The sequence below is a fragment of the Thalassophryne amazonica genome, chromosome 4 (genome assembly GCF_902500255.1).
Source record: "Thalassophryne amazonica chromosome 4, fThaAma1.1, whole genome shotgun sequence".
NCBI classification, from domain to species: Eukaryota; Metazoa; Chordata; class Actinopteri; order Batrachoidiformes; family Batrachoididae; genus Thalassophryne; species Thalassophryne amazonica.
Window position 1 is genome coordinate 52,796,265 of NC_047106.1, and position 24,671 is coordinate 52,820,935.

At 42.2% G+C, this 24,671-nt stretch overlaps 1 protein-coding gene across 4 annotated transcripts in view; it reads left to right on the forward strand.

Moving 5' to 3' along the window:
* Window positions 1-22,577, forward strand: part of LOC117508238 (myelin protein zero-like protein 2) — a 98,529-nt gene extending 75,952 nt beyond the window's left edge. For 2 of the 4 annotated variants that reach the window (XM_034167911.1, XM_034167912.1), the window contains exons 2-5: window positions 1,101-1,270; window positions 1,561-1,771; window positions 5,494-5,662; window positions 11,383-12,075. In XM_034167911.1, the coding sequence (XP_034023802.1) occupies window positions 1,101-1,270; window positions 1,561-1,771; window positions 5,494-5,662; window positions 11,383-11,539 (707 nt within the window). In that variant the 3' untranslated portion in view covers window positions 11,540-12,075. Of the gene's footprint in view, window positions 1-1,100; window positions 1,271-1,560; window positions 1,772-5,493; window positions 6,285-11,382; window positions 12,076-22,442 lie in introns of those variants that run through there. The other 2 variants (XM_034167915.1, XM_034167914.1) reach the window with 2 other exon arrangements.
* The last annotated feature ends 2,094 nt before the right edge of the window (window positions 22,578-24,671 follow it).

Sequence of the window (24,671 nt, forward strand, 5' to 3'; positions counted from 1 at the left end):
CCTGTCCAGGTGGAGTGGTACACTGTCTCCTCCATCACATTACGGAATCCAGGAATAGGCACCATCACCGATGGACCACACCTCAGGGTCTACTTCTTCTTACTTCTAACATAAGATGGTTCACAACATGCAAACACTCTACTTGAACAACCGGGGAAGTGCATTAGTGCTCAGATTCCTCATCTTCACTCATAAAACTTCAACAAAACTGAATTGAAAACCAAAATTAAAAATTAAATAAAAGTATAAGCTAGTATAGATCACCAAGATAGGGCCACTGGTTCATGTTGGGTCAGCAAAACAAACCAACATCTAGTTTATGAAACAGTTTTAATATTTTAATATTACTGGAGGCTCATAAAAGTCCACACTGGTAAACGCATAATAGGCTTTATTATTTCAGGGAAGGAAAACATGATTGGCACGTGCCTGGCTCCCACCCTTATAATTAAGCATGCAGCTTGCTGGGACATTGTATTCAAGTGCCTCTGTTGTGCAGCAACTTTTCTGTGTCTGTGTGTCAGCACCAACTCCATTCAAGACAGCTACATCCATCAGTATGTGGAGGAGCCACTTCATTGCTAAAATCCCTCTCTTTTCTTCCGGTCTGTTCATTTTCCATGTAATACTAAGTCTACTGTGATTTACGTAGTCACTAACCTTATAATACACAGGAACCTCTATTCCGCCCCTGTCACAAGTGCAGTAGTGTATTTAAAGTGGCTATTAATCATAATGTGTCACAAATATGTCTCACTGCTCTCAGATCACTTGTGGTAAGTAGTGAACTGGATCTGACCGTTGATCCAATGTGCAGCGTTTACCCTTTAGATGAATGCGGGCCAGTCTGTGGGATTTCATTACATAAATTATCTCCACATTTATAGCTTCATCATATTAGGGTTTGTATTTTTTTTCTTTCAGCAGCTCTACGTAGATTGAGGTAGGGTCGTTGAGTACACTGTATACACTCACTATGGAAAAAAGCTACTGCTGAGGCTGAGTTTATGGTGTCTGTTATATTTATTCACTTGCTATTGCAGAAGTGTTTTATGCGTGCAAGTATTGATTAAACTCTGCCATATGGTTGCATATTGCAGGTGTGCTGCAGGTCAGTGCGATACGCGTGTACACAACCGGAGAAATGGAAGCAGTCAACGGCACAGATGTTCGTCTGAAGTGCACTTTCCAGAGCTCGGCTGCCATCAACCCCTCCACCATCACCGTCTCTTGGACCTTCAGACCCCTCGGACCCGGCCATGAAGAGTCGGTGAGTAAGAGTATGTTTGTGTTTGCAGCAAAGTGAGAGTAAAAGTCAAACTTCCCCCTCATGGTGTCAGAGAGCATCCACCCCTCCTCAGTCAAGCAAGTAGGTGGTGAGTCATCCAGGTCCCTGCTGAGAGTCCGAGATAGCCAGCATCTGTCAGTGTGTGAGTGTGTGATTGTCTGAGTGCGTGTATAAGAATATAAAAGAAGCAGCAGGTCTGTGTTTTTCTCTGAGTCATTCAGTTTCCAGACTATGTCCAAACCTGTTGCTCCAAACACATGTTCTCTGGTTAGGTGTTCTACTATCACCAGCGACCGTACCCACCACCAGAAGGCCGCTTCCGGAACCGTGCTGTATGGGCTGGTGACATCATGGGTCGTGACGCCTCCATCACAATTCGAGAAGTGAAGTTCACCTACAATGGCACCTACATATGCCAGGTCAAGAATCCACCCGATGTCCACGGTGCTGTCGGAGAAATTCGACTTCGCGTTGTTACCACAGGTCAGTATTTCATTCCCAGAAAAAAATATTAACTAAATATATGTTCATATTTTCTATGTTCCTTAAAAAACAAGCTGTTATGTGCCGACCCGCGTCTGACTGAACCCAGCGCTAAATAACCAGAAAGCGGTTCCAGAAAAAACAAAACAAATTTTATTATCCCCCTCTGTGCAAAACTCGGTGTACAACAAAAAGTGCGTTTATCTGGCGGAGTGAAGGACGGCGCGCTCTCCAGCGCCCAAAGGGATTGAAGCCCGGCGCTTCTGGACTCACATTCACCGCCAAACACCCCCCAGGTGGACACGACAAACCGACTCTGTGAAGGATAGAAGAGGTGAGGTAAGTCAACAGCTACAACTAATATCCTTCAAAGGCACACACTATCAGCAACACGTTCAGGTCTGAATTTAAGCTTTATGTAAATGAGCAGCCTCTCACAACAGGTGGAGGATCATCTGTCCGCACGCCACGGCCGTGAGAAGCGAGCTGCACAATTCTCATCAATGTTCAAATATACTGCGTAACAAAATACCAAATTACTATTAACACTTATTCAGACAATCAATCACCTCTGATGTGTGCTGACAGCATGTGTCCCTCACCCGTCCTCCTTCACAGGCACGATGTGTCAAACCCAGGCACGGTCCTCAGCGTCTCACAAACGAACATCATAAGGTCGAGTTCCCGGCAATTCTGCTTGAATCACTCATGGCTTAAATGCAGAACGCATCTCATTATCTGCTTCAGCTGAAAGTCTTTAAGGTTGCACGTGAGCATCATCCACAGGTGCTGTATATCACGCTGATGAGGGTGAAGGACTCTTCTGCCAGTGTTAAGGATTTTATATATATATATATATATGTTATCACTGTTAAACATTTGTACCTTCGTCTTCTTTCTTATGAAAACGGTGTTGTGCTGTTTGCACCTAACCCCGAGAATGTATGTGTTATTCAACCTTGTTTTAGCACTCTGGGGTCAATCTGAGCTGGGAATGAAGGGCTGGATGTACTTATTATTATAATATAACTTTGTTTTCGCAGCCTCTAACGACTGGGAGTAAGAGAACGTTTTGACTGTTGTGATGTGGTGCTTAGTGTGAAGGAGTGTGAAGGACAGGACACTTCAGGCAGATGCAGAACAGCAACTGCAACAGACGAACGAGATGTGCTGACCTGTGTAAAAGAAAGTGTTCTTCCTTACAGCTGCACTTATTGACGTATGCGTTTATGTTACGGGAAGAAACTTGTCTTGCGTCATCACCCCCACCCTTAGGACAAGTTTTTTGTTTATGTGATGAGGGCGTCTCTTAATAAAAAGAGCGGAAAAGCAGGCCAGACTTTAGTGTAGCCTTGGTGTACAGCCTGGCCGCACTCCGCGCGTAAAATTTGACTTTCTGTCTCACTGGTGTTTCTTGACTCTGTTTGTCTTGTTAAAGGTTTTAAAAATGTTTGGAGGAGAAAATACCCAACAGCCAGCACCTTCTCTACAGACAAAAACCAGTTTGCATACCACCTGGAGAGCAAAGAAAAGAAAAGAACACCAAAATGTCCAGCCAAACCCTACTAACACACAACAGTACCCCCCCTTCAACGGGAAGCCTCCCGGCGACCGAACAGACCAGGTCCGAGAACAGCACCACCCTCCGGGGTCCTCGTCAGGAAGCAGACGGCGTAACACTCCCAAGGTCCACCACAGACAGCAGGACAGGGCACCGCAGCTGGAAGGCCGGCTGGCATCAACAAAAACCCCAAAAGAGTCCCAAGTACAACCCAACATACAAGAAAAACACAAAACCCACCCAAACCCTCCCCAGGGGACCGTCCCATCCAACCCCGGGAAGAAAAGAAAAACTCCCAAATGCAAAAACCCAACACAGCCCCAACAACACAATACAAACATAAATTCACAAAGAAAAATAACAAACAACCCGCCCAGAACGACTTGCAGAGCCCAAAACCCCCCAGAAGACCTTTACTGCCAGTTCCAGAAGAAACAGCCAAAGCCGGAATCCCACAGAGGTCCCCAGGTACACATGGAGCAACAGCGCCTCCCAGAGGACCGTACCATCAAACCCCAGGAGGTACCCTCCCCACAACCCAGGAACCCCAGACCTGGCCACACTTGGCTAGTCAGCCCCACAAGCCAATTCCCCCCCAGAGGACCGTCCCATCAACCCTGGAGATGGAACCTGGAAGGAAACATAAAAAACACAAAAATCCAGCCCCCGGTGGACTTCATAAAACTACCCCGGGGGCAAATAAAACAACCGACAAACCCTGTTACCTCCCCCAGCACCCCGAAGGACCCCAGATCACTCCCAGAGCCCTTCATCGGCTCAATTTTGGTGAATGGCACAAAATTACTAAGCCGGGGAAGGGAACAGGAAAAACTAACCCGGCCCCAACCCCGAAGCGCAGCGGAAAACCGGAAATACGTCTGGTGCCCCAACCCGACCATACCCCCAGCCTATCGGGAGGGGTGGAACTACCGAAATGGCGAACGGCAACAGATCGGCCCACCCCTCCGACTGAGGTATGTTCCCGCTGCACCACACCCTGGCAACACCAATGACAAACGGTCAAAGGCCCACCGAGGCTGGAGTGGAACCGGGCCCTAACCAAACCAAAAAAACGCCCCTGACAACCCCCCCCTAGGTGCAGAGGTCTTCTGAGAACACTCAGCGTGACCAACCTGCACCACCCCACAACCCACAAGACGAACGGTCTTAGGGCGAGTGAGGTTTGGGTTAGGGAAGCAGGGAAATAAAAAACAACAAAACAAAACGACCCCATCCCAAACAGAAAATACCTAAATACAAATAATAAAAACCAACGATGGACTGAGTCCAGCCGAGCTCCGAACCGCCAGTCGTTCACTCCACCAGAACCGCCACTAAATCCCCAAACAATTTAGAACCCCTTACAAAAACAAAAACAGCCCAAATAAATTGGTTTTTTTTTGTGTGTCCATTATTTTGCCTGACCCAGAACACCTGGAGATACGTCATCACTATTTTTCTTGACGCTTCTGTGACGGGGCAATATGGCGGCTTCAGCTCGTCCGAGCTGCATGGGCTCATCCGCAAGAGGAGCCAGAGGTCCCGTTGGAGGAGTCTCAGTGGGGCGAAGAAGAGGCAGCCCAGATCTGTGTCAGGGAAAGCCCAGAGACGAAAAAACCCGCTCTGATGTTCGCCCTCTCTCGCGTCCACGCTCCTTTATCTGGAAATACCAAAATATACTTTTGCAATCCATTTAACAATATGCAGCCATCTATAGAATTAAAAGCAGTGCTAAGATCAAGCAGTAGCAGCACAAAGCTGGTATATAAATCAATCATAAATGCTGATGGTAATAGTTCAAACAGATTGCTATCCAACAAATAAGCCACGAGTTGTTTCACAACTACTTGTTCAATGCTTTTTGAAAAGAAAGAAAGAGAGGTGAATTTGAGACTTATTTGTAATCTGGATTGTGGTTTGTGGTCACTGTACTTTCAATACAGACGGTTCCCATTTCAGGTTTCGTGGCCATTTTCCATGTAATGTGTATCCAGTTTAAAAACCTGTGGCAAAACAACATGTATATCCACATCAGATCTCCTGGGTTGACTCCGATGACCAGTATTTCTGAATGCGTATTAAAGACACATTCAAACAGGAACACAATAAAGTTGTTCTCAGTGATGATATAATCTGAACTGTGTTTCCTCCTCACTTACAGCTTCATTCTCTGAACTTCTCCTTCTGGCGTTGGCCATTGGGGGCGGTATCACCGTCGTGGTCTTCATCCTCATCATTATCGTGTCCTGCAGGAAGTGCAAGAAAAACAGATGGAGAGAGGAAGGGAATGTGGAGGCTCCCCGGAAAGAGAGAAAAGACTCGACTTTGTGGTAAGACCAAGAGAAAGCCAGAGAGGGGGAATACGTCCTCTCTGTCTCTTCGTCTGGCTCTGGGTATCAGGGCATGTGTTGCACCATTTTGGGTTCTGGGGCTCTTTAGTGCTCTTTCCTACTGGATGCTTCACTTCCACAGTCTTGTCCAACCGCAGTCTTTGGAAGGAAAATCTGGTAGCCAGGTGACTATCAGACATTAAGCGCTGCCGTGTCGCCGTGGACACAGTCCTTTACTCAGACTACTGCCTAGTTCTTGATATCACTATGTGCCTTTTATTTCTTGATTCATCGTTTCACCTTTTCCTGTTTTGCCAAACAGGCATCTATACACATTTCCTGTTTAGACTAAATGTTTTCGTCATGTAGAGGTAGAACAATGGTGTGTTTTGTGCTGCTTCCATGTGACTATTTCATCATTGCCAGTAAACCAGTGCAGTACAAGCCACATATCTTAAAGGTTTTACCATGCTGTTCAAACTGTAGAACACTGAGCACTTTCCTTTTCCTGAAGCCACCGTATCATTTGAACTATGTGACTGAAACCCCTCACAGAAGCTGCACCACCAAACTGTGATTCTTCAGAGGGTACATCCACATTAAGGTAGCTAACAGAAAATATGGAAAAGTTTTTGTCCATATTAAAACAACTGTAAATCGGAAACCCAAGTTGGAAACTTCTGAATCCTGAAAAGTATGTGTTCACGTGATCACCTCAAAAAAATAATACGGACGTTTGCAGTGACGTATACTGGCAAAAAAGTATGTGAAGCCTTGAACTATGTCTTAATTTTGAAATGACCCCCCCAAAAGAAATCAGGCTTCAGTACCTAAAAAGTTCAGAAATAATGTCCTTTAAACTCACAGTGAAAACTAATCTCTACAACATGACATAAAAATACTTGTATAAAGCCAAAATGAAGGGCTGCATAAATAAGTGTAACATCACAGTGAATGATCACTGCAGCCAGTTTTCTTCAGACACATCAGGGGATGGATACATGAACATTTCCAAATCACTGAATATGTCTTGGACTTCATTTACATCAGTTATTAAGAAATGAAATGATCATATATCTATTTCTTAACTTGTCTGTAAAATTGATTATGTCTGACAAGGATGTAATAAAATCATCGACGTTTATTTATTTGTGTGTCTGACTGTTAGCAGGATTACGTCAAAACTACTACACAGATTTTGACGAAATGTGCACCACAAAGACTCCATTAAATTTTGGAGGTGATCCAGATCCAGATTCTGGATCAAGATTTCACTTTACATATGCTTTGTAGGATTACATAAAAAACCTATGTGGATTCTCACCAAATTTGCACCACAGATAGATATTAGCCCATCGAAGACTCAACTGAATTTTGGAGGTGCTGCACATCTGGATTCTGGATCAAGATTTCACTTTACATATGCTTTGTAGGATTACATAAAAAACCTATGTGGATTCTCACCATATTTGTACCACAGATAGATATTAGCCCATCGAAGACTTGACTGAATTTTTGAGGTGCTCCACATCTGGATTGGCAGACATCAGAAATCCCAGATTACTCGTTTATTTGTGTGCTAGTAGAGTGTGTAATTACTCGTACTTATGCAGTCCATCGTGTTGACTTTCATATTTTTGTTTGATTTATATTATATTGTAGAAAATAGTTGTATGATTAACGACCATGATTTTCGATATTTTTCAATACAGAACCCTGGTTATTATTACTCAACTCATCCTTTATTTCTAATGCATGGTCAAAACAGCAGCAGTTGACCAAAGTGCTGTACATAATTAAAAAATGAGCCCCAATTGTAAATAAATGAATTAAAAATAACAATAAAATTACAACAGCCAATAAAATAAATAAAAGATAAAGTAAAATAAAGAGTATAAAGTAGTAGGAAATCATTTAATTTTATTTCATTTATTTTATTTACGTAGCGCCAAATCACAAAGCTGCCTCAGGCACAACGCATAAGTGAGGTCTAACCTTACCAACCGCAAGAGCAAGCACACAGGTAACATTGGTAAGGAAAAACTACCTGTGATATTTTATTTTATAGTCACTCATTTTAAGCAGCCTTAATAACTTATTTACAGGTTCCCAGTAAAGAGAAAAAGAAAGGGCCCATACAGTGGCAAGAAATGTGTAGTATGTGAAGCTTTGAGCATGAATGTTCATTTTGAAATTACATCTAATTTACTAATAATAATAAAAAAAATTTCTTGTATATTTGTCTAGTGTGCCGGTGGCATAGCCCAAGCAGAGGGTCACCCCTTTGAGTCTGGTCTGCTTGAGGTTTTTTCATCAAATCATCAGAGGGAGTTTTTCCTTACCACTGTCGCCTGTGTGCTTGCTCTAGGGGTTGGTAAGGTTAGACCTTACTTGTGTGAAGCACCTTGAGGCAACTTTGTTGTGATTTGGCACTATATACGAGGTCTGTCAATAAAGCAACGGTCCTTTTTATTTTTTTCAAAAACTATATGGATTTCATTCATATGTTTTTACGTCAGACATGCTTGAACCCTCGTGCGCATGCGTGAGTTTTTCCACGCCTGTCGGTGACGTCATTCGCCTGTGAGCACTCCTTGTGGGAGGAGTCGTCCAGCCCCTCGTCGGAATTCCTTTGTCTGAGAAGTTGCTGAGAGACTGGCACGTTGTTTGATCAAAATTTTTTCTAAACCTGTGAGACACATCGAAGTGGACACGGTTCGAAAAATTAAATTGGTTTTCAGTGAAAATTTTAACGGCTGATGAGAGATTTTGAGGTGATTCTGTCGCTTTAAGGACTTCCCACGGTGCGAGACGTCGCTCAGCGCTCTCAGCCACCGTCGTCAGCCTGTTCAAGCTGAAAACCTCCACATTTCAGGCTCTATTGATCCAGGACGTCGTGAGAGAACAGAGAAGTTTCAGAAGAAGTCGGTTTCAGCATTTTATCCGGATATTCCACTGTTAAAGGAGATTTTTATAATGAAAGACGTGCGGACGGGTCCGCGCGTCGGGACGCAGCCGACGCGGTGCGGCGGCACAGGAAAAACACCTCCGTGTTGATAACCATTTGTAAAATCCAGGCGGCTTTTGATGGCTTTCAGTGGAGTGAGTATATGAGAAATTGTTTAACAGCAGGACATGTTCCAACTTGTCCTTAAGGCTTTCAACAGAGGTGTTTTTCCTGTGGCGGAGCGTTGCGTAGCCGACGCGCGGACCCGTCCGCACGTCTTTCATTAAAAAAATCTCCTTTAACAGTGGAATATCCGGATAAAATGCTGAAACCGACTTCTTCTGAAACTTCTCTGTTCTCTCACGACGTCCTGGATCAATAGAGCCTGAAATGTGGAGGTTTTCAGCTTGAACAGGCTGACGACGGCGGCTGAGAGCGCTGAGCGACGTCTCGCACCGTGGGAAGTCCTTAAAGCGACAGAATCACCTCAAAATCTCTCATCAGCCGTTAAAATTTTCACTGAAAACCAGCTTAATTTTTCGAACCGTGTCCACTTCGATGTGTCTCACAGGTTTAGAAAAAATTTTGATCAAACAACGCGCCAGTCTCTCAGCAACTTCTCAGACAAAGGAATTCCGACGAGGGGCTGGACGACTCCTCCCACAAGGAGTGCTCACAGGCGAATGACGTCACCGACAGGCGTGGAAAAACTCACGCATGCGCACGAGGGTTCAAGCATGTCTGATGTAAAAACATATGAATGAAATCCATATAGTTTTTGAAAAAAATAAAAAGGACCGTTACTTTATTGACAGCCCTCGTAAATGCAAATAATTTGAAATAAACTGAAAATTGAATATAATGTAATGGAATGGGACTGTGCAAAAACGGGTGATTGGAGTACAGATGTACAGTACCTTGCAGTGCATGGATGACCAACCTGTACTTTATGGTAGTAGGTGGGGGGAGCAGGGTAAATGGGCATCTCTGGCATTGTTTATGAGTCTAACTGCAGATGGAAAGAAGCTGTTTTTGTGTCTTGAAGATTTGGTCCTGATGGACCCCAGCCTCCTGCCAGAGGGGAGGATGACAAAAAGTTTGTGACCTGGGTGGGAGGGATTGGCCACAATCTTCCCTGCTTGCCTCAGGGCCCTGGAGGCATACGGGTCCTGTAGTGATGCCACACTGCAGTCGATCACCTTCTCTGCTGCGTGGATGATACGCTGCAGTCTGGTCCTGTCCTTAGCAGTGGCAGCAGCATACCAGATGGTGATGGAAGAGCAGAGGGTGGATTCAATGATGGCAGTGTAGAAGTTCACCATCATCGTTTCTGGCATTGTTTCATATAATATCATATGCAGTGCGACATAGGACGAGTGAGAGTAGCTATTTACTCAAAATATTTTTGTATTGTACATGAAGTTACACCAATAATCGAATTTCAGCTTCATCAGCTTGCATAAAATGGATTCTAATTAATGAACAGAGAGAAAAGAGCTTCTTTTTACAGCTGCTAGCAATATTCACACCTCCACTCTTAACATTTTCACATTGGCAGTTGTTGGTGTTTGACAGACAGAGGTGGCCTTGGTGGCCACCAGACCTAGAATCTGGAAATTAAATATTTGTTCCTTTGTCTGAGTTTAGTTTAGTTTTAACAACACACAGTCATGTTACTATTGTGATTTTAAGTCAGTGATATCTACAGTTGTAAGGGTTGGGATGCCAGGGGGCACCAGATATCACAGGGGGCCTCCAAGGTTTTGTCTCCTCTCAGGTTATCAAAATTAGAAGTACCCTTGTTAAATAACGCCATAAAAACACACTTACCTGACAATTAAATCTAATTAAAAATACTTTTTTGAATGAATTAAAGATAAAATAATAAAATATGATTTGGAATAAATCAGTTTATTCTTTGGTGAGCACATGTGCATGGGCTGTGTGTGTGTGTGTGTGTGGGGGGGGGGGGGTGTTAGACTTTTTGAAAAGGACAAAAAAGTGATAAACGTATAAAGAGATAATGATGCCCCTCCAGATTAATGTGGATGTACCCTCAATCAGCAGGAAGATTCTGGGGTATTAACTGCTTTATTTCACTACTGATGACTGACTTAATATCACTGCTTTTTGTTTGAGCATTATTAAGGTGATTTTCTGAGCACTACAGAATGTTCAGTGTGCTGTCAAATAACCAAACGCACTTGTTGGAAACAGACTTTTATTTTTTATTGCATTTTTTTTTTTTTTTTTGTACATTCTTATCAGAACATGTTAAATGCTCTGTAAATACATTGTGACGACAAAGTGATAAATGTTTTGAGCACTTATCTGTTTTGTCATCTTTTGCTGGGTACCTGGGCCTTCTTTGCTTGTCTGTTGGGTTTTCAGATCTCTGTAACAGCGGTTAGTGTACAAATTGTACTGCGTCCAATTTATTCGGACCTAATCTCTTCTTTGAGAAGGTGGTGAATAAACAGTTTTACCCCCTGAGATGTAGATGCATAAACATAGATTTTGATCCAACATGATTCTCATAGAGATCTAACCTCGCTCTCTGATTTGGGATGAAGTGTGTTTAACCCTGTAGCCTTGTGTTTAACCCTGAAGTGTGTTTAACCCTCTAACTCTTCTTCTTCTTCTTCCTATTCCCTGTTGTGGTCTGCTTCTGTTTCTCATGCATGCACATAACCGATACATATGTGTATTTCTATGCGTACAATTCCTTCACCTCCCCCCTGCTGTCTTCCTGTTCCGTTTTTGCATATCCCAGTCACCCAGCGAGGGCTGCCCACCTCTACCTGTCAGATACATCTATAGAGATTGACAGTTCAGACGGCATGATTTCAGAAGCCAGCACAAAAGACCTCAGCTCCTCAGAGGTGGAGGAAGACGACAGTTCAGATGATGACGGCGGTGACTCTGACTGAGAGGTGGAGACAAGACAGGCAGAAACACTCATATAAAAGCTAGCAAGGAGACATGCTGACTGGAGTGATGCCTAGGTGGCACCCATGGATTAGGTTCCATGGCTCTGACGAGTAGAAACGAGATGAATGGAGCAGCGTCACCGTGTTGGATCCAAGCACACAGAAAGGAAGTTTGGCTTCGAAGCATCGAAGTAAGAACAAAGTGACTGAAGAAAACTTTGGATGGAGATCAAGGTTATGAAACAGGATAAAAAGTAACTCTTTAGAGAGCACATAGTCCAGAAATATTCATACAAGAGTAGAAATGCTGAATAAAACTGACTTGCAAAGCCTTTGAAGTGAGAAGAACTTTAAACCTAAGTCTTTGGCTGAAAGTGTCTGTTCATGTTCAGACGTGGTGGGCACAGTTCAGCTAAATGGCTAACCGCTAATTAGTGAGGCTAACTTCTTTGCTAGTAGACTAGCCTTTCAGCTCAGTTTGAAAACAATTAGCAGATCAATTAGCTTCCACTAAATGTAGTTCTGTGAAGTTTAAATAATAATAATAAAAAATGTAATGGTCAAAATGGTTTTTAAACACTAAAATCATAAATTTGTTCTTGTTGGAGCGCATACACTAATCCAAAAAGCAAAATCCACACGATGCAAACGCTGCAAGCATCACATCGATGAGATGGAGGAACAAAGTAAAGGCATTAATATTTGTTATTAATTTAATACTTTCTGTACTGTGAATAAACTGTATGTTCAATGGAAACTACTCTTTAATGTTGTTTTAATTTAATTACTTATGTCCATGCTGATCATCATCTGATCTTGGCATGCTAGACCTTTTTGATGAACTTCCATGTAAATTTCAGGTTTTTTGGAATGCTTTTCAAGGTTTTGGAGCTAAAAAACAAACCCAAGATTAAATTCATGTGATAGAATTAGCGGTTCGCAGTGTCCTCAGCTAAATGTTTCAGCGGTTTAGTGTTATCACAGCTAGCTGTTTAATTTGCAGATTAGCAGTTATCAGATGTCATGGTTGGTGCATGCACAGCTGGTGCGTGCCGTTTGTTTACCTCGCAGCTAGGTCTCTCTTTCTCTGCGTCATCCAGCAACCGTGTTTCTCAACAATTCTGGCATTGATTGACAGCTGTCCTTTATAAGACTTGACTTCCTGACACTCCTCCCTGAAACATTGTCTTGCTTCCATGTCGAGCATGCCTGCATGAGTGTCCTCTGACAGTTTTGGCAACTGATCTCTCCTCGTGTCACTTTTACAGCCAGAGTGATAATTGCAGGTCAAGCAGAATTACTTTGCTCATGTTCTGGCAGTTTTGAGCGCTGTTAATACCACTGTTTGTTTTACTTTCAGAGGAGACTTTTTGTTGTGGGCTTGCAGTGCCCTCTCCTGCCGTAATTATGAACTGCTGCTAAGTTTGTGTTTCTCCCTTGAAGGTGTTTTTGTTCTTGGACTCACCTGAAAAACACTGGTGAAAAAGGTGTGGTTTTTACCCGAGGCCAAAATAACGATACTTCTTGTTTACAAACATTGACATCACACACATGCACATTTACGTGGTTGGCAAGAAAGCTTGTAAATTGATACCACGAAAGAGAGAAGATATGGCATCTTCGAGTTCAGGAAGTGATTTGACGGTCTCTGAATATGTTCGAAACCTAGATAGTACCGCAAACGCAAGGTATTTCTCTAAGCTAACCTACAAAGAAGCCAACCACACTACTCAACAAACCCATGTGACCAGATTCACGACATCACGGGAAGTATCGCTATATGGCCATGAGGTATTGTGAAGGCCTCGCGTCTGTCTGCCCGTCCATCTGTCTGCCCATCCGTCTGCCCATCCATCTGTCCGCCCGTCCATCCCTCTGCCCGTCCGTCTGTCTAGGGGAGGTGATGGTCTTGTGGTTAAAGCGTTGGGCTTGAGATCAGAGGATCCTCGGTTCAAATCCCAGTCTGACTGGAAAGTCACTAAGGGCCCTTGGGTAAGGTCCTTAATCCCCTAGTTGCTCCCGGTGTGTAGCGAGCGCCTTGTATGGCAGCAGCCTCACATCGGGGAGAAGGTGGGGCATTGATGTGTAAAGCGCTTTGAGCGTGTGATGCAGATGGAAAAGTGCTATATAAATGCAGTCCATTTACCATTTCATTTTCATTTTGCCCATCCATCTGTCCTCCCGTCCGTCCATCCATCTGTCTGCCCATCCATCTGTCCCCCCGTTCGCCTGTCTGTCCGTCTATCTGTCCACCCGTTCGCCTGTTCACCCGTCTGTCTGTCAGCCCGTCCATCTGTCTGGCCGTCCACCTGTCAGTCTGTCTACCTGTCTGTGCTCAGCATAAGTCCAGTCCTATTACTGCCAGGGTCTTCAAATTCACAGAGACCATTCTTGAGATACAGACCTTGGACATGCTCAAAGATGGCTAACCTTGACTTATTTTAAGAGGTCAAAAGGTCACATTCTGTTTTGTAGTGTCATGCTCATAAGGCCGAAAGTATTTTATCTATGTATATTTATATTTGTTGTTGTTGTTATTTCCCTCCTCATGTTAAAAATAAATGACTTTAACTGCTCTTTTGTCTGCTCTCTGCACTGGGGGTTAACATACTGATCCATGACATCAAATCTAACTTTCAGGTTCGTTATGTCCACCACTGCAGTTCATGTTCAGTATCTCTTCTTTAGCGGATAGATTTTGTTGTGTCAACAAAATAAGTTGTAAGATATTAAAAAGCAAGTTATTGGCATGTATGATGCCAGACGTCCACATTTTTCAGATTCAGATTTTTATTGTACCCTTGGGTAAATTTGGTTTACAGTGAGTGAGTCATCTTGTTTTGTAAACACACAAAACAACACAGGACAAGACAAAGTGACGACAGTGCTAAGGCTAAAAGAACAAAAGACGGCCCCAAGATAAAAAGCAAGATAAGTTAAAACATCAATAGATGTCAAACCAAGCCATAAAATAAAAAAATGTGCTGTTCATAAAAACAAAATAAAAGAAACAATACAAAAAAATAAATAAATACATGCGTTATATTGCAGTTTATCTCACTTGTTAACAGCACTGATGGCTGCTGGTACAAAGCTGTTTTTGTAGTGTACCCTGAACCTTCAACCTTAAGGGAACAGCCGAAACTCACCATTAAGAGGATGGGAGTCATGTCTTACAATCGAACCAGTTATCCTCTGTACATGTTTAGCATACAGAGATTCTGGATCAGCTGAGACTCTCCAATCAGCTTGCTCGACCATTTCACAATTTAGTTTAAACAGTTTTTGTTTATGAGGGACAGTCATCCAAACTGTGAAACAAGACAAAAGGATAAAACTGATTCTATAAAAGCACAATAAAACAAGGTCAGCATGGTCCTGTCAATGTTAAAAGTGAACATTTGTTAGGGTGCATTTATAATTACGAACAATTCTCTGGCTGCTTTAGTGGAAAATATATTGGAAAAAGTATGATCTGCTGTCAGGCTTTGGTTTTACACCTGAAATCAATAAGGGATCGTGTATATTTTCCATTTCAAAGCTTATAAGCATTTCTGCAGTCAGTATTTAAGTCTGAAAGCCAAATATTTGATGAGTGAGCAAGAGCCGGCATGCAACAACCTTCTCAAAATGTTGTGTTGGAGCTCAATGGAAATGCACAGTTAGATCTGAAAACCCTTTGATTGCAAAAAGTCCTTGAGGCCCAGTTATTTTTTGCCCCCAATTCATCAGTGAATGTCTCATGTCTTCTGAGAAATAAATAACTGTAGTACCTGTTTGTATTCCTTTTTGTACTGACAGAATTTTGTACTTGTGTAACACTGAGGAACTAAGTTGTAATTTTTAATTTCTTTTGTTTTTTAGGTAATGCCAAAAGTATTTCACTCCTTTGTTTAAACATGTCACTGTTTGTATTTGATATATGATATATAACTTTTATGAAAGGATTTCCAAATAAAAAAAGCCATTTGGATCTGTACAGTGTTGTCGTACAATAGCTCAGACACACAAGTGTGATCCAGAGGGATAATGAAAGAAATAACTGCACGCTCAACTTGGCATGATTTTATGTAACTCATACATTATGTAAGAGCATAATCTTATCAAGCATTTATGATGCATCATTATCTTTAATGGACTACCTCCATTTTTGTGCTCATGGTGTGTCTGTGTGCAGATCACTTGACTTGTTTGCCTGGTGTGTTACTGCAGTTCAGTGTTGCAGTGTGCGCTTCACTTTTTCAACATTTTGCCATGTTGCAGCCTCATTCCAGAATGGAGTAAATTCATTTTACCCCTCAAAATTCTACTCACAACACCCCATAATGACAACATGAAAAACATTTTTGTTACTTTTTTGCAAATTTATTAAAAATAAAAATGTAACAAATCACATTTACATAAATATTCACACCCTTTGCTCAATACTTTATTGATGCACATTTGGTAGCAATTTCAGCCTCAAGTCTTGGCTGTGTGCTTAGGGTCATTGTCCTGCTGAAAGATGAACCACTGCCCCACTCCGCGGTCAAGAGCGCTCTGGAGCAGGTTTTCATTCGAGATGTCTGCTGCATTCATCTTTCCCTCAATCCTGACTAGTCTCCCAGTTCTTTCCACTGAAAAACATCCCCAGAGCATGATGCTGCCACCACCATGCTTCAAGGCAGGGATGGTGCCTGGTTTCCTCCAAACATGATGCCTGGCATTCACACCAAAAGAGTTCAGTCGCTGTCTCATCAGACCACAGACTTTTGTTTCTCATGGTCTGAGGGTCCTTCAGGTGCCTTCTGGCATACTCCAGGTGGGCTGCCATGTGCCTTTTACTAAGGAGTGGCTTCCGTCTGGCCACTCTACCATACAGGTCTGATTGGTGGATTGCTGCAGAGATGGTTGTCCTTCTGGAAGGTTCTCCTGTCTCCACAGAGGAATGCTGGAGCTCTGACAGAATGACCATTGGATTCTTGGTCACCTCCCTGACTAAGGCCCTTCTCCCCCAGTCGATCAGTTTAGACGGGCAGCCAGCTCCAGGAAGAGTCCTGGTGGATCTGAACTTCTTCCATTTACGGATGATGGAGGCCACTGTGCTCATTGGGACCTTCAAAGCAGCAGAAATGTTTCTGTACCCTTCCCCAGATTTGTGCCTCCTCGAGACAGTCCTGTCTCGGAGGTCTACAGACTATTCCTTTGACTTCATGCCTGGTTTGTGCTCTGACATGCACTGTCAACTGTGGGACCCTATATGGTGACATGTGTGTGCATTTCCAAATCATGTCCAATCAACTGAATTTACCCCAAGTGGACTCCAATTAAGCTGTAGAAACATCTCAAGGATCATCAGTGAAAACAGGATGCACCTGAGCTCAATTCTGAGCTTCATGACAAAGGTTGTGAATGCTTGTGTACATGTGATTTCTTATTTTATTTTTCATAAACTACTGCAGTGCTTGTAGGAAGTTTGTATTCCTATAGAAAATTGGGAGGGAGCTTAAGTACATTTCTCATTGATGGTCATATGAGGCTGTGTTTGAAGGTTGGATGTACAAAGAGGTGTACTTATATTATTATTTGAATATAGTATTTCACATTGTTTAAAAAAATCAGCTTCATTATCAATTATATGAAAATAAAAGGATTCCTATTAAACAGGTTATTGGACTCTAATAACTAAGAAATTAAACAAAACATTTAGAATATTTGAAACAGCAAATCCAGTACCCCACCTCCTGAACACAGTTTATTTAAACTTGAACTCACAGCAAATATAAGATTTTCTTCATCTTATGTACTTACTGAAACATTGTATAAATAGTGGGAAATGTGTTAGTGTTCGCAAAAAAAAAAAAAAAAAGGATTTTAGCCAACGTCTCTCGGTGATGTCAAGTTAAACTCAGTCGCAAGGAACACTGACAGCATGCATTTCACAGTAAAAGTATTTGCTGGGATGCTGGCATTAAACATTTTATTGTGAAATGGTGCAAACGTCATATGAAATATCTGATGTTGTTTAACTTTGCTACCAGTAACATCAGCGAGCTATGCCATCTTGGAAGTACAAATGTTACAATGTTAATAAAAATAAAGGTTTTGAACATTAATTCCCAAAATTTTCATATAAAAGGATGTACATCATCGTGCTATGCACAAGCCACATCAGAAAGCTGAGGCCGATCTGACAAACAGAGAGATATGCGAGTGTAACCGGTCTGAGGTGACACTCTGGTTTGAATAGTACTCTGCGTTGTGTTGTGTACGATAAAGAAGTCGAGGACAACTTCTGCCTTACGGACCCGGGGGGATTTATTCTCTCTCCTCACCACGTCTGTACAAAACACATCAGTTCAGCAACTTCTCACATCCAGCTGTCCACAGCAAACCTCTCACGACGCCTGGAAGACGACTGAGGAAAATAGCACGAATCTACAGGATATGGCATCGCAGACGGGTCAAAGGTCATGCAACAGAAATACATCTTATCAAAAAAAAAAGCTTCCCCCAAAAAACACAGAAACAAACAAAGACCCCAAAAACAACAACATACAGACAGGCAGCTTTGTAGACAGATTTGCAAAATCTAAAAAAAAACTTTTTTCACATTGTCATTATGAGGTATTGTGTCTAGAATTTTGAGGAAAAAAATGAATTTACTCCATTTTAGAATAAGGCTGCAACATAAAATGTGGAAAAAGTGAAGCACCAGTGAATACTTTCTGGAAGCATCATATGCTTTTGTTGGATGAGATTTGTCATGACTGTGAACATATTGGTATTTGTTACTGTACAATGTATGTGTGCATGGATCAAAGTCCGTCCCTCTGGGTGCAGCATTAGTTACTGACTGACAGTTACAGCGAGACAGAGAGAATGCTGCAGATTGAGACCGAGAGTAAAAAAATGAGGGTGGTGGAATTATCTATCCAAGATAAATAACTGCACTTTGTTACAGAGAAAGGCCACTCACATTGAATAAATAAAGCAAACACTGGAGCCAAGATAATCTCCTTTCTATCACTTTTAATTAAGGTTACACAGTTTAGAGAATGGCCTCTAAAAGGTTTTGCCACATTGATATGATGACTTCTGGTGTAGGTTGTTATGGTAATGCTCAGAAATAACACACACTATGGGAACTCAATGTCAACAAATTAATACCACTCAGACTTTCCTGACAGCCTACAAATGTTCAGTTCAGCAAACTTAACAGATCGATAGTCACTGATGGTTATTCATCCTATTTCATTAAATTGTGCACTTCTGGCTGTGTTCCTACAGTTAGGAATAAATCAGCAGGTGGTAGATTTTTGTATTTCCTTCACTGTGACTATATAGAACAAACTGCTGACTGAGATTAGGCAGTTGGTTTCTATTAACATTTCTGAATCTTGACTAAAGAAACATTTTGATCACTGATGGTGGGAACATTTTTTATTGTTATTTTATTTCTGTTTTATGTACTCTTATTCTGTTGTTTTTTGATTCATTCATGGGGCTTGGTGGGGCATGGCTAAGACGTTAGCACTGTGGCCTCACAGCAAGAAGGTCCTGGGATCGCTTCCCGCCTGGTCCTTTCTGTTTGGAGTTTGCATGTTCTTCCAGTGGGTTATAGAAGGTGGGGATAGAAACAGAATGATTCAATGAAGTCCCTTACTCCAATTAAGGGACGGGGGGGGGGGGCTGCAACCTATCTCAGTGGTCATACAGCAAGAGGTGACACACACACGAGACAGGCCAGCAGTCTGTCACAAGGCCACATACAGACAGACACATCCATTCCCACAGTCAGTTTAAAGATTTCAGTTCAAATAACCTGCATGTTTTTGGAAGAGGGAGGAAGCCGAAGCACCCGGAGGGAACCCACACAAACACGAGGAGAACATGCAAACACCACACAGAAAGGACCAGATGGGAAGTGATCCAAAATAGGGTTTTTTTTTCACTAAAACACCTTTAAACAAGCCATCTTGGATAACTGGCTTGAGGCCAGTTTTTATTTTTGGTAACATCCTGAAGTTGGTTTGGTTTCGTCCTTGGACGGGGGGGACGCAAAGGTAGTGGTCGTAGCTCCCCTAGTATTCTTGCTGTGAGACTCCAATTGTTCACTAGTCCGAAGGTTTAGTAGTCCAAAGGTTCCATAGTCTGTGTGTATTTACTCCAAATTAAGACGAACATCACAATTCACAGAATCACCAGTGAAGGTTGGATAATTGCCATTTGAATTAAGTGCCAAAGTCTTAATTACAGAATATTGTGTATGACATTTACATTGTACAGTGCATCATTATAACCAGGGAAGTTAACAAAAAAGTGATGTCTTTTTTTTATATATATTAAAGTAACATTCACTCTCGCATCACAGATCAAAGACACGTCTTTTTAAGTGAAATGAAAAGCACATGTAAATATACAGCTAGTAGTGCAGCTTACTGAAACTTGGCATCAAAATATATTAATTTATTGACCTGAACCTTCGGACTAGTGAACGTTCGGACTAGTGGGATGTTCCACTGTGGGACAACAGTGCTAACCACTAAGGCACTGTGGAAATTCTTCTTCTTCTTATCAAATCATTAACTGTTATAAACCAGAATGATAAATTTCAGTCAGTTGTACGGTAATACAGACTTGTAAAAATGCAGTTGTTTCAATTCAGTTCAGTTCGCATTTATATTTGTCAGGAATCACATATTTTTTATTTTTCCACATAAATGACAGCGTTTGATGCATTGCAGCAAAGTTGACGGAACATAAGTAAATCCTATAGATTCCCTGAGGCTCATCGGACAAATGCTCATCCCTGGATACTGTAGCATGAAGTGGATAACTTTAAGGTAAGTTAGAGCAATTTGTCTTTCATTAAATGCTGTATACTCTGTGCCACAGCCTCTGATTCCCATTACCACAATGAATGAACATTTCAGTTCTCACCCAACATGATCCATGTCACAGGTAGTGCTCTGTTTGTTGTGTGTTGGGGGGGGGGGGGTTTGGCTGGGCAAGGTTGGGTTGTTTTGTGTTTATTTTCCTTCCCAGGTGATTTGGGGCTGTTCTCTGAGGAAAATGTGCTGCAGAAGAGTCTCTCTGTTGTATGGCTGGGGGGCCTGGCTGCCTTTTTGTTTCTGTCTTTTGTTTTTCCTTCCAGGTGGCTTGCATTTGGGACTGAGTGGCTGTGTTGCTGAGGTTATCAGGACCTCACCCTGATCACCTGCGGCTCGTCAGGACTCACAGCTGAGGTGCATCTATATGGATTGGAACATGGTGGCATTTAAGACTGGAGTATACAGTGTATATTTGCCAGAGACTCGACCTTGTGACCAGACGGGTGAGATCGTCGTCTCGGGAGCCATCTCATCATCAGTGGATGCAGAGAACGTCCAGGGTTTGATGCACGGTCTGTGAAAGAGGAGGGGGTGAGGTCTCACGCTCGTCAGCACACTTCCTGAGGTACGTTAGATTTTGTGACTAACATTTATACAGTCAGTAAATGTGGTGTCCCTCACACCTTTTTATATTGAGCTGTATGTTAGTCATGTATCGGCTTCCACTGCAGTGGAGTTTTGTGAACTGGATGTTCCATGCCTGCAGGTTGGGAAGCTGATTAGTAATCAAGCCAGGAAGTGTTTGCTGTTTGTACACCTTTAAGTGTTCTCTCTGTGTGTAGAGTGTGGACTCACATAATGGTTCCTTCTTTCACAGACTCGGTTTGTTGCGACCACCTGGGGGGTGTCGGCGGGGTCCTTGGGTCCGAACAGCTTCTGGCTCCGGACCGTTAGCGCTGCTGGGAGCGCACCACGCCAGACCGCACTTTCTTTTGTTATTTTTTGTATCACTGTTATGTATTAAATTCAGTTAGCCTTTGTACCGTGCTCTGCTTATTTCATACTGGGTCCTTCAAACGCTGGTCGGTTCTCCGAGCTGCGTCCGACACATAACACTCTCTCCTCTGTTACGATGATTGGCTGCACCTGTTGCATTCTCGTGCAGCTCTCTGTCAGGACAATCCACGAGCCCTGTGATGTTCACGTGCAGATCTGGGGACTTCCAGCTGGTGCCAATGTAGTGATGAAGAACTACATTTAAACCAGCAGTGAGTTGGATAAGATTGCCGGAGAATACGACCTTGTGACGACTGTGTGGGGATGCTGAGGGCTGTTTCAGAGTCTGACATCGCGCCTGTGAAGGAGGACGAGGGTGAGAGGCAAACGTTGTCAGCACACGACAGAGGTGAATATTCTGACAAGTTTATCCGTGAATGTAAATTGGCGTTTATACGCAGCTATAAGTAATTATTGGTGGAAATTGTTTGGTGTGCTCCTCACGGCAGTGGCGTGCGGATTAATGATCCTCCACTAGCTGTGAGCAGCAGCCTCTTTGAACTAAGTTTGAAACCAGACCTAAACGTGTAGCTGATAAGTTTGCCTCTAAACAATATTTCGTAGTAATAAGTGTTGAATAATCTCATCTCTGTTCCTCCTTCGCAGAGTACAGTCTGGGAAAGTCACCTGGGGGGGGTGTTGGCGGAACTCCTGAGTCCTGAACGTTCGGACTCCGACTGTTGAGACGCTGAGAGAGCGCGCCGCCTTTTCACCTCACCAGAACTCTAATTATTTAGTATTTCATGTATAGCAGAAAGGGAGAAAAATAAATGTGTTTTCTTTTTGGAACTGCTTCTGATTATTTCATGCTGGGTTCAGTCAGATACTGGACCGCTCCTCAATCCGCGTCTTATCCATAACACTGTTTTCATGCATCATGCAGCCCACATGAAAAATGCAGTGAATGTTCGAAAATGAAATCAAATATTATGAAAAAATATAGGTGGATATTAGGCTTACTACTATATTATTGTCAAAATAGTAGAAACATTTTTTTAACTGGTTTGTTTAGTGAACTTTTTTTTGCCTTGCAGCAGCTACAGTCCCTTCCCAGGAGGGGGTGCTGCAGGCTCCTCAGCACCACTACTGCCAGCATCCCTGAGTATTTACAATTGCAAGTAAAAGGGATATAGAAATGTTTTGAACCACCAAACTGCTGTTTTTTTTTTTTCTTTACCTCTTTTGGGCTTTGTGTGTTTGTGTGTGTCAAAGTAATAAACTGTTCTTCACCACAGTATATTCACTACTGTTACGCAATAAATTTCTTAAAAGATTCATCTGGCCTGGGCATTGATTAACGTAATGGAAATACATGTTACAAAATAGGAAAATATGTTTTGCTGTTCCCTCGTGGTGCAGTTTACAGTCCACACCTTAGGATGTGTCATACCTGGAATGTAACGTGAAATACAGCAAGGTTTCTCATAAACCTATTACACACTTACGTGCGCGTGCACAGAGGCAGGCTTGGCTCGACTGCTTTCAGAAAGGAGAAAACAAATCATCTCATTTGTATGTGGCTATGTACATGAACACTACACTGGTGGTTGTGTGCTTTCATTTTTCCCCTCATGCATTCATTCAGAAGGTGGAGTCAGCTTTATTTGCCTCATTGCTTTGCACACTGTTTGACCTTCTACTGAATAATGCTGGACTTTGGCAGACATGAGAGAAAGACACATTAACATGAAGTCTGAATCTGTTTTTGTGTATCAGAAACCTTTAAAATGTGCTGACAACACGGTAGTTGCTTCCTTTTATTGACACGTCACCACACAAAAGCATTACATCATGTATATACAGATGATAATACCATAATATGGACAACGAGAGGACGCAACTACAATAAAACGACAGGTGAGCCTCATTAACTCGCGCACACGCAAGTCACGATTGGGCTTTACTCATGGTGGGTTTGTGGACCCTGAAAATTTAGACTACTCCATAAATAAAGTCAACATTTTCCTCAAATTTGACTCTTTTTGGGAGCGGCAGGCGCCTGTCCACGTGAGGGGCGGGTGCTGGCCTCGGGCATGAGGGGCAGGCACGTGGATAAATTCTGGTCCAATGTAAACAGGCGGGAAGAGCCAACCTTATTAACTCGCAGTTTCAGATAACTCATGGCCCGATTTTGTGGATCCCAACTCACACAAGTTAATGAGGCTCACCTGTCCTAACAACATATCCACAGAGCTGCACGTTTGTTTGTTTTGCAAACAAAATAACAAAACTTGAAAATATAGTTACCTTAATTGTGATATCATCAATAAAATAAATCTACTCACCTCTGCTGACCTTGTAGACTGAAGAAGTTTGTTTCTAAATGTCCTCCGGGCAGAAACCACTTGTTTCGTGTTGTTACTGCCTCCATTGTATTTGCAGCATGTCTGTTTTTTGCACGTGTTGTGTGAACTTACATGAAGCAGACACATTATCATACTAAAATGGTGAATGCTGCAGGTTACATTTATTTATGTTCTCCATGTTTGCAAGAATTTTCTCAATTGGCAAAAATAAATGAATGAAGAAAGAAAGAAAGAAATTTAGTGTGAGGTCAGATTTGTGGCTGAAGGATCATGCAATATGTTGCCCTGATGATTTAAAATCATCTTTATTAGTCCACTCCAGTGATGACAACAGAAGAACAGTGTCAGGGCCGGCCCAAGCCTTTATGGGGCCTTAAGCAGAATTTCATTTGGGGCCCCCCTACCATCACCTCAGCACTAGATGCCTCATTATTCCATAGGCTACACTGTTATGTGTGTAACGTACCCACAATCATTAGCATTATTTGTAATTATCTTACATCATACAGGTGTCATTCTTGTTTTTAACCTTAAAGGGGTAGCAAACTCATAAATATGTTTTAATTAACTTCTACATACAGAGTGATGTATAAGTATGACTCATTAATTTAACTATTTGAAAGTAACATCAGCAGGCAGGAGACTGCATTTATAGTAAACATGTTAAATAGTTTAATTTCTTTCAGATGTGCAATGGTGTGCAAAATGTTCAATATCCAAATACAAAATAGAATCAAATGACATTCACATTATCTTACAGAAAAATAAAGTTGTAATCAAAATTAAATACTTAAATAATAAATACAATACTTAAATAATCTCAAAAATGAACACAGAAATCCACAACATAACAGCAATCTGTGTGCATAGCAATGCACAAACATTGCACTGGGGGCTATTGCTTTAACTTTGGCCTGCAAACCATTGAGAGCTGAGCTACTTTTCCCCACCTTTTGC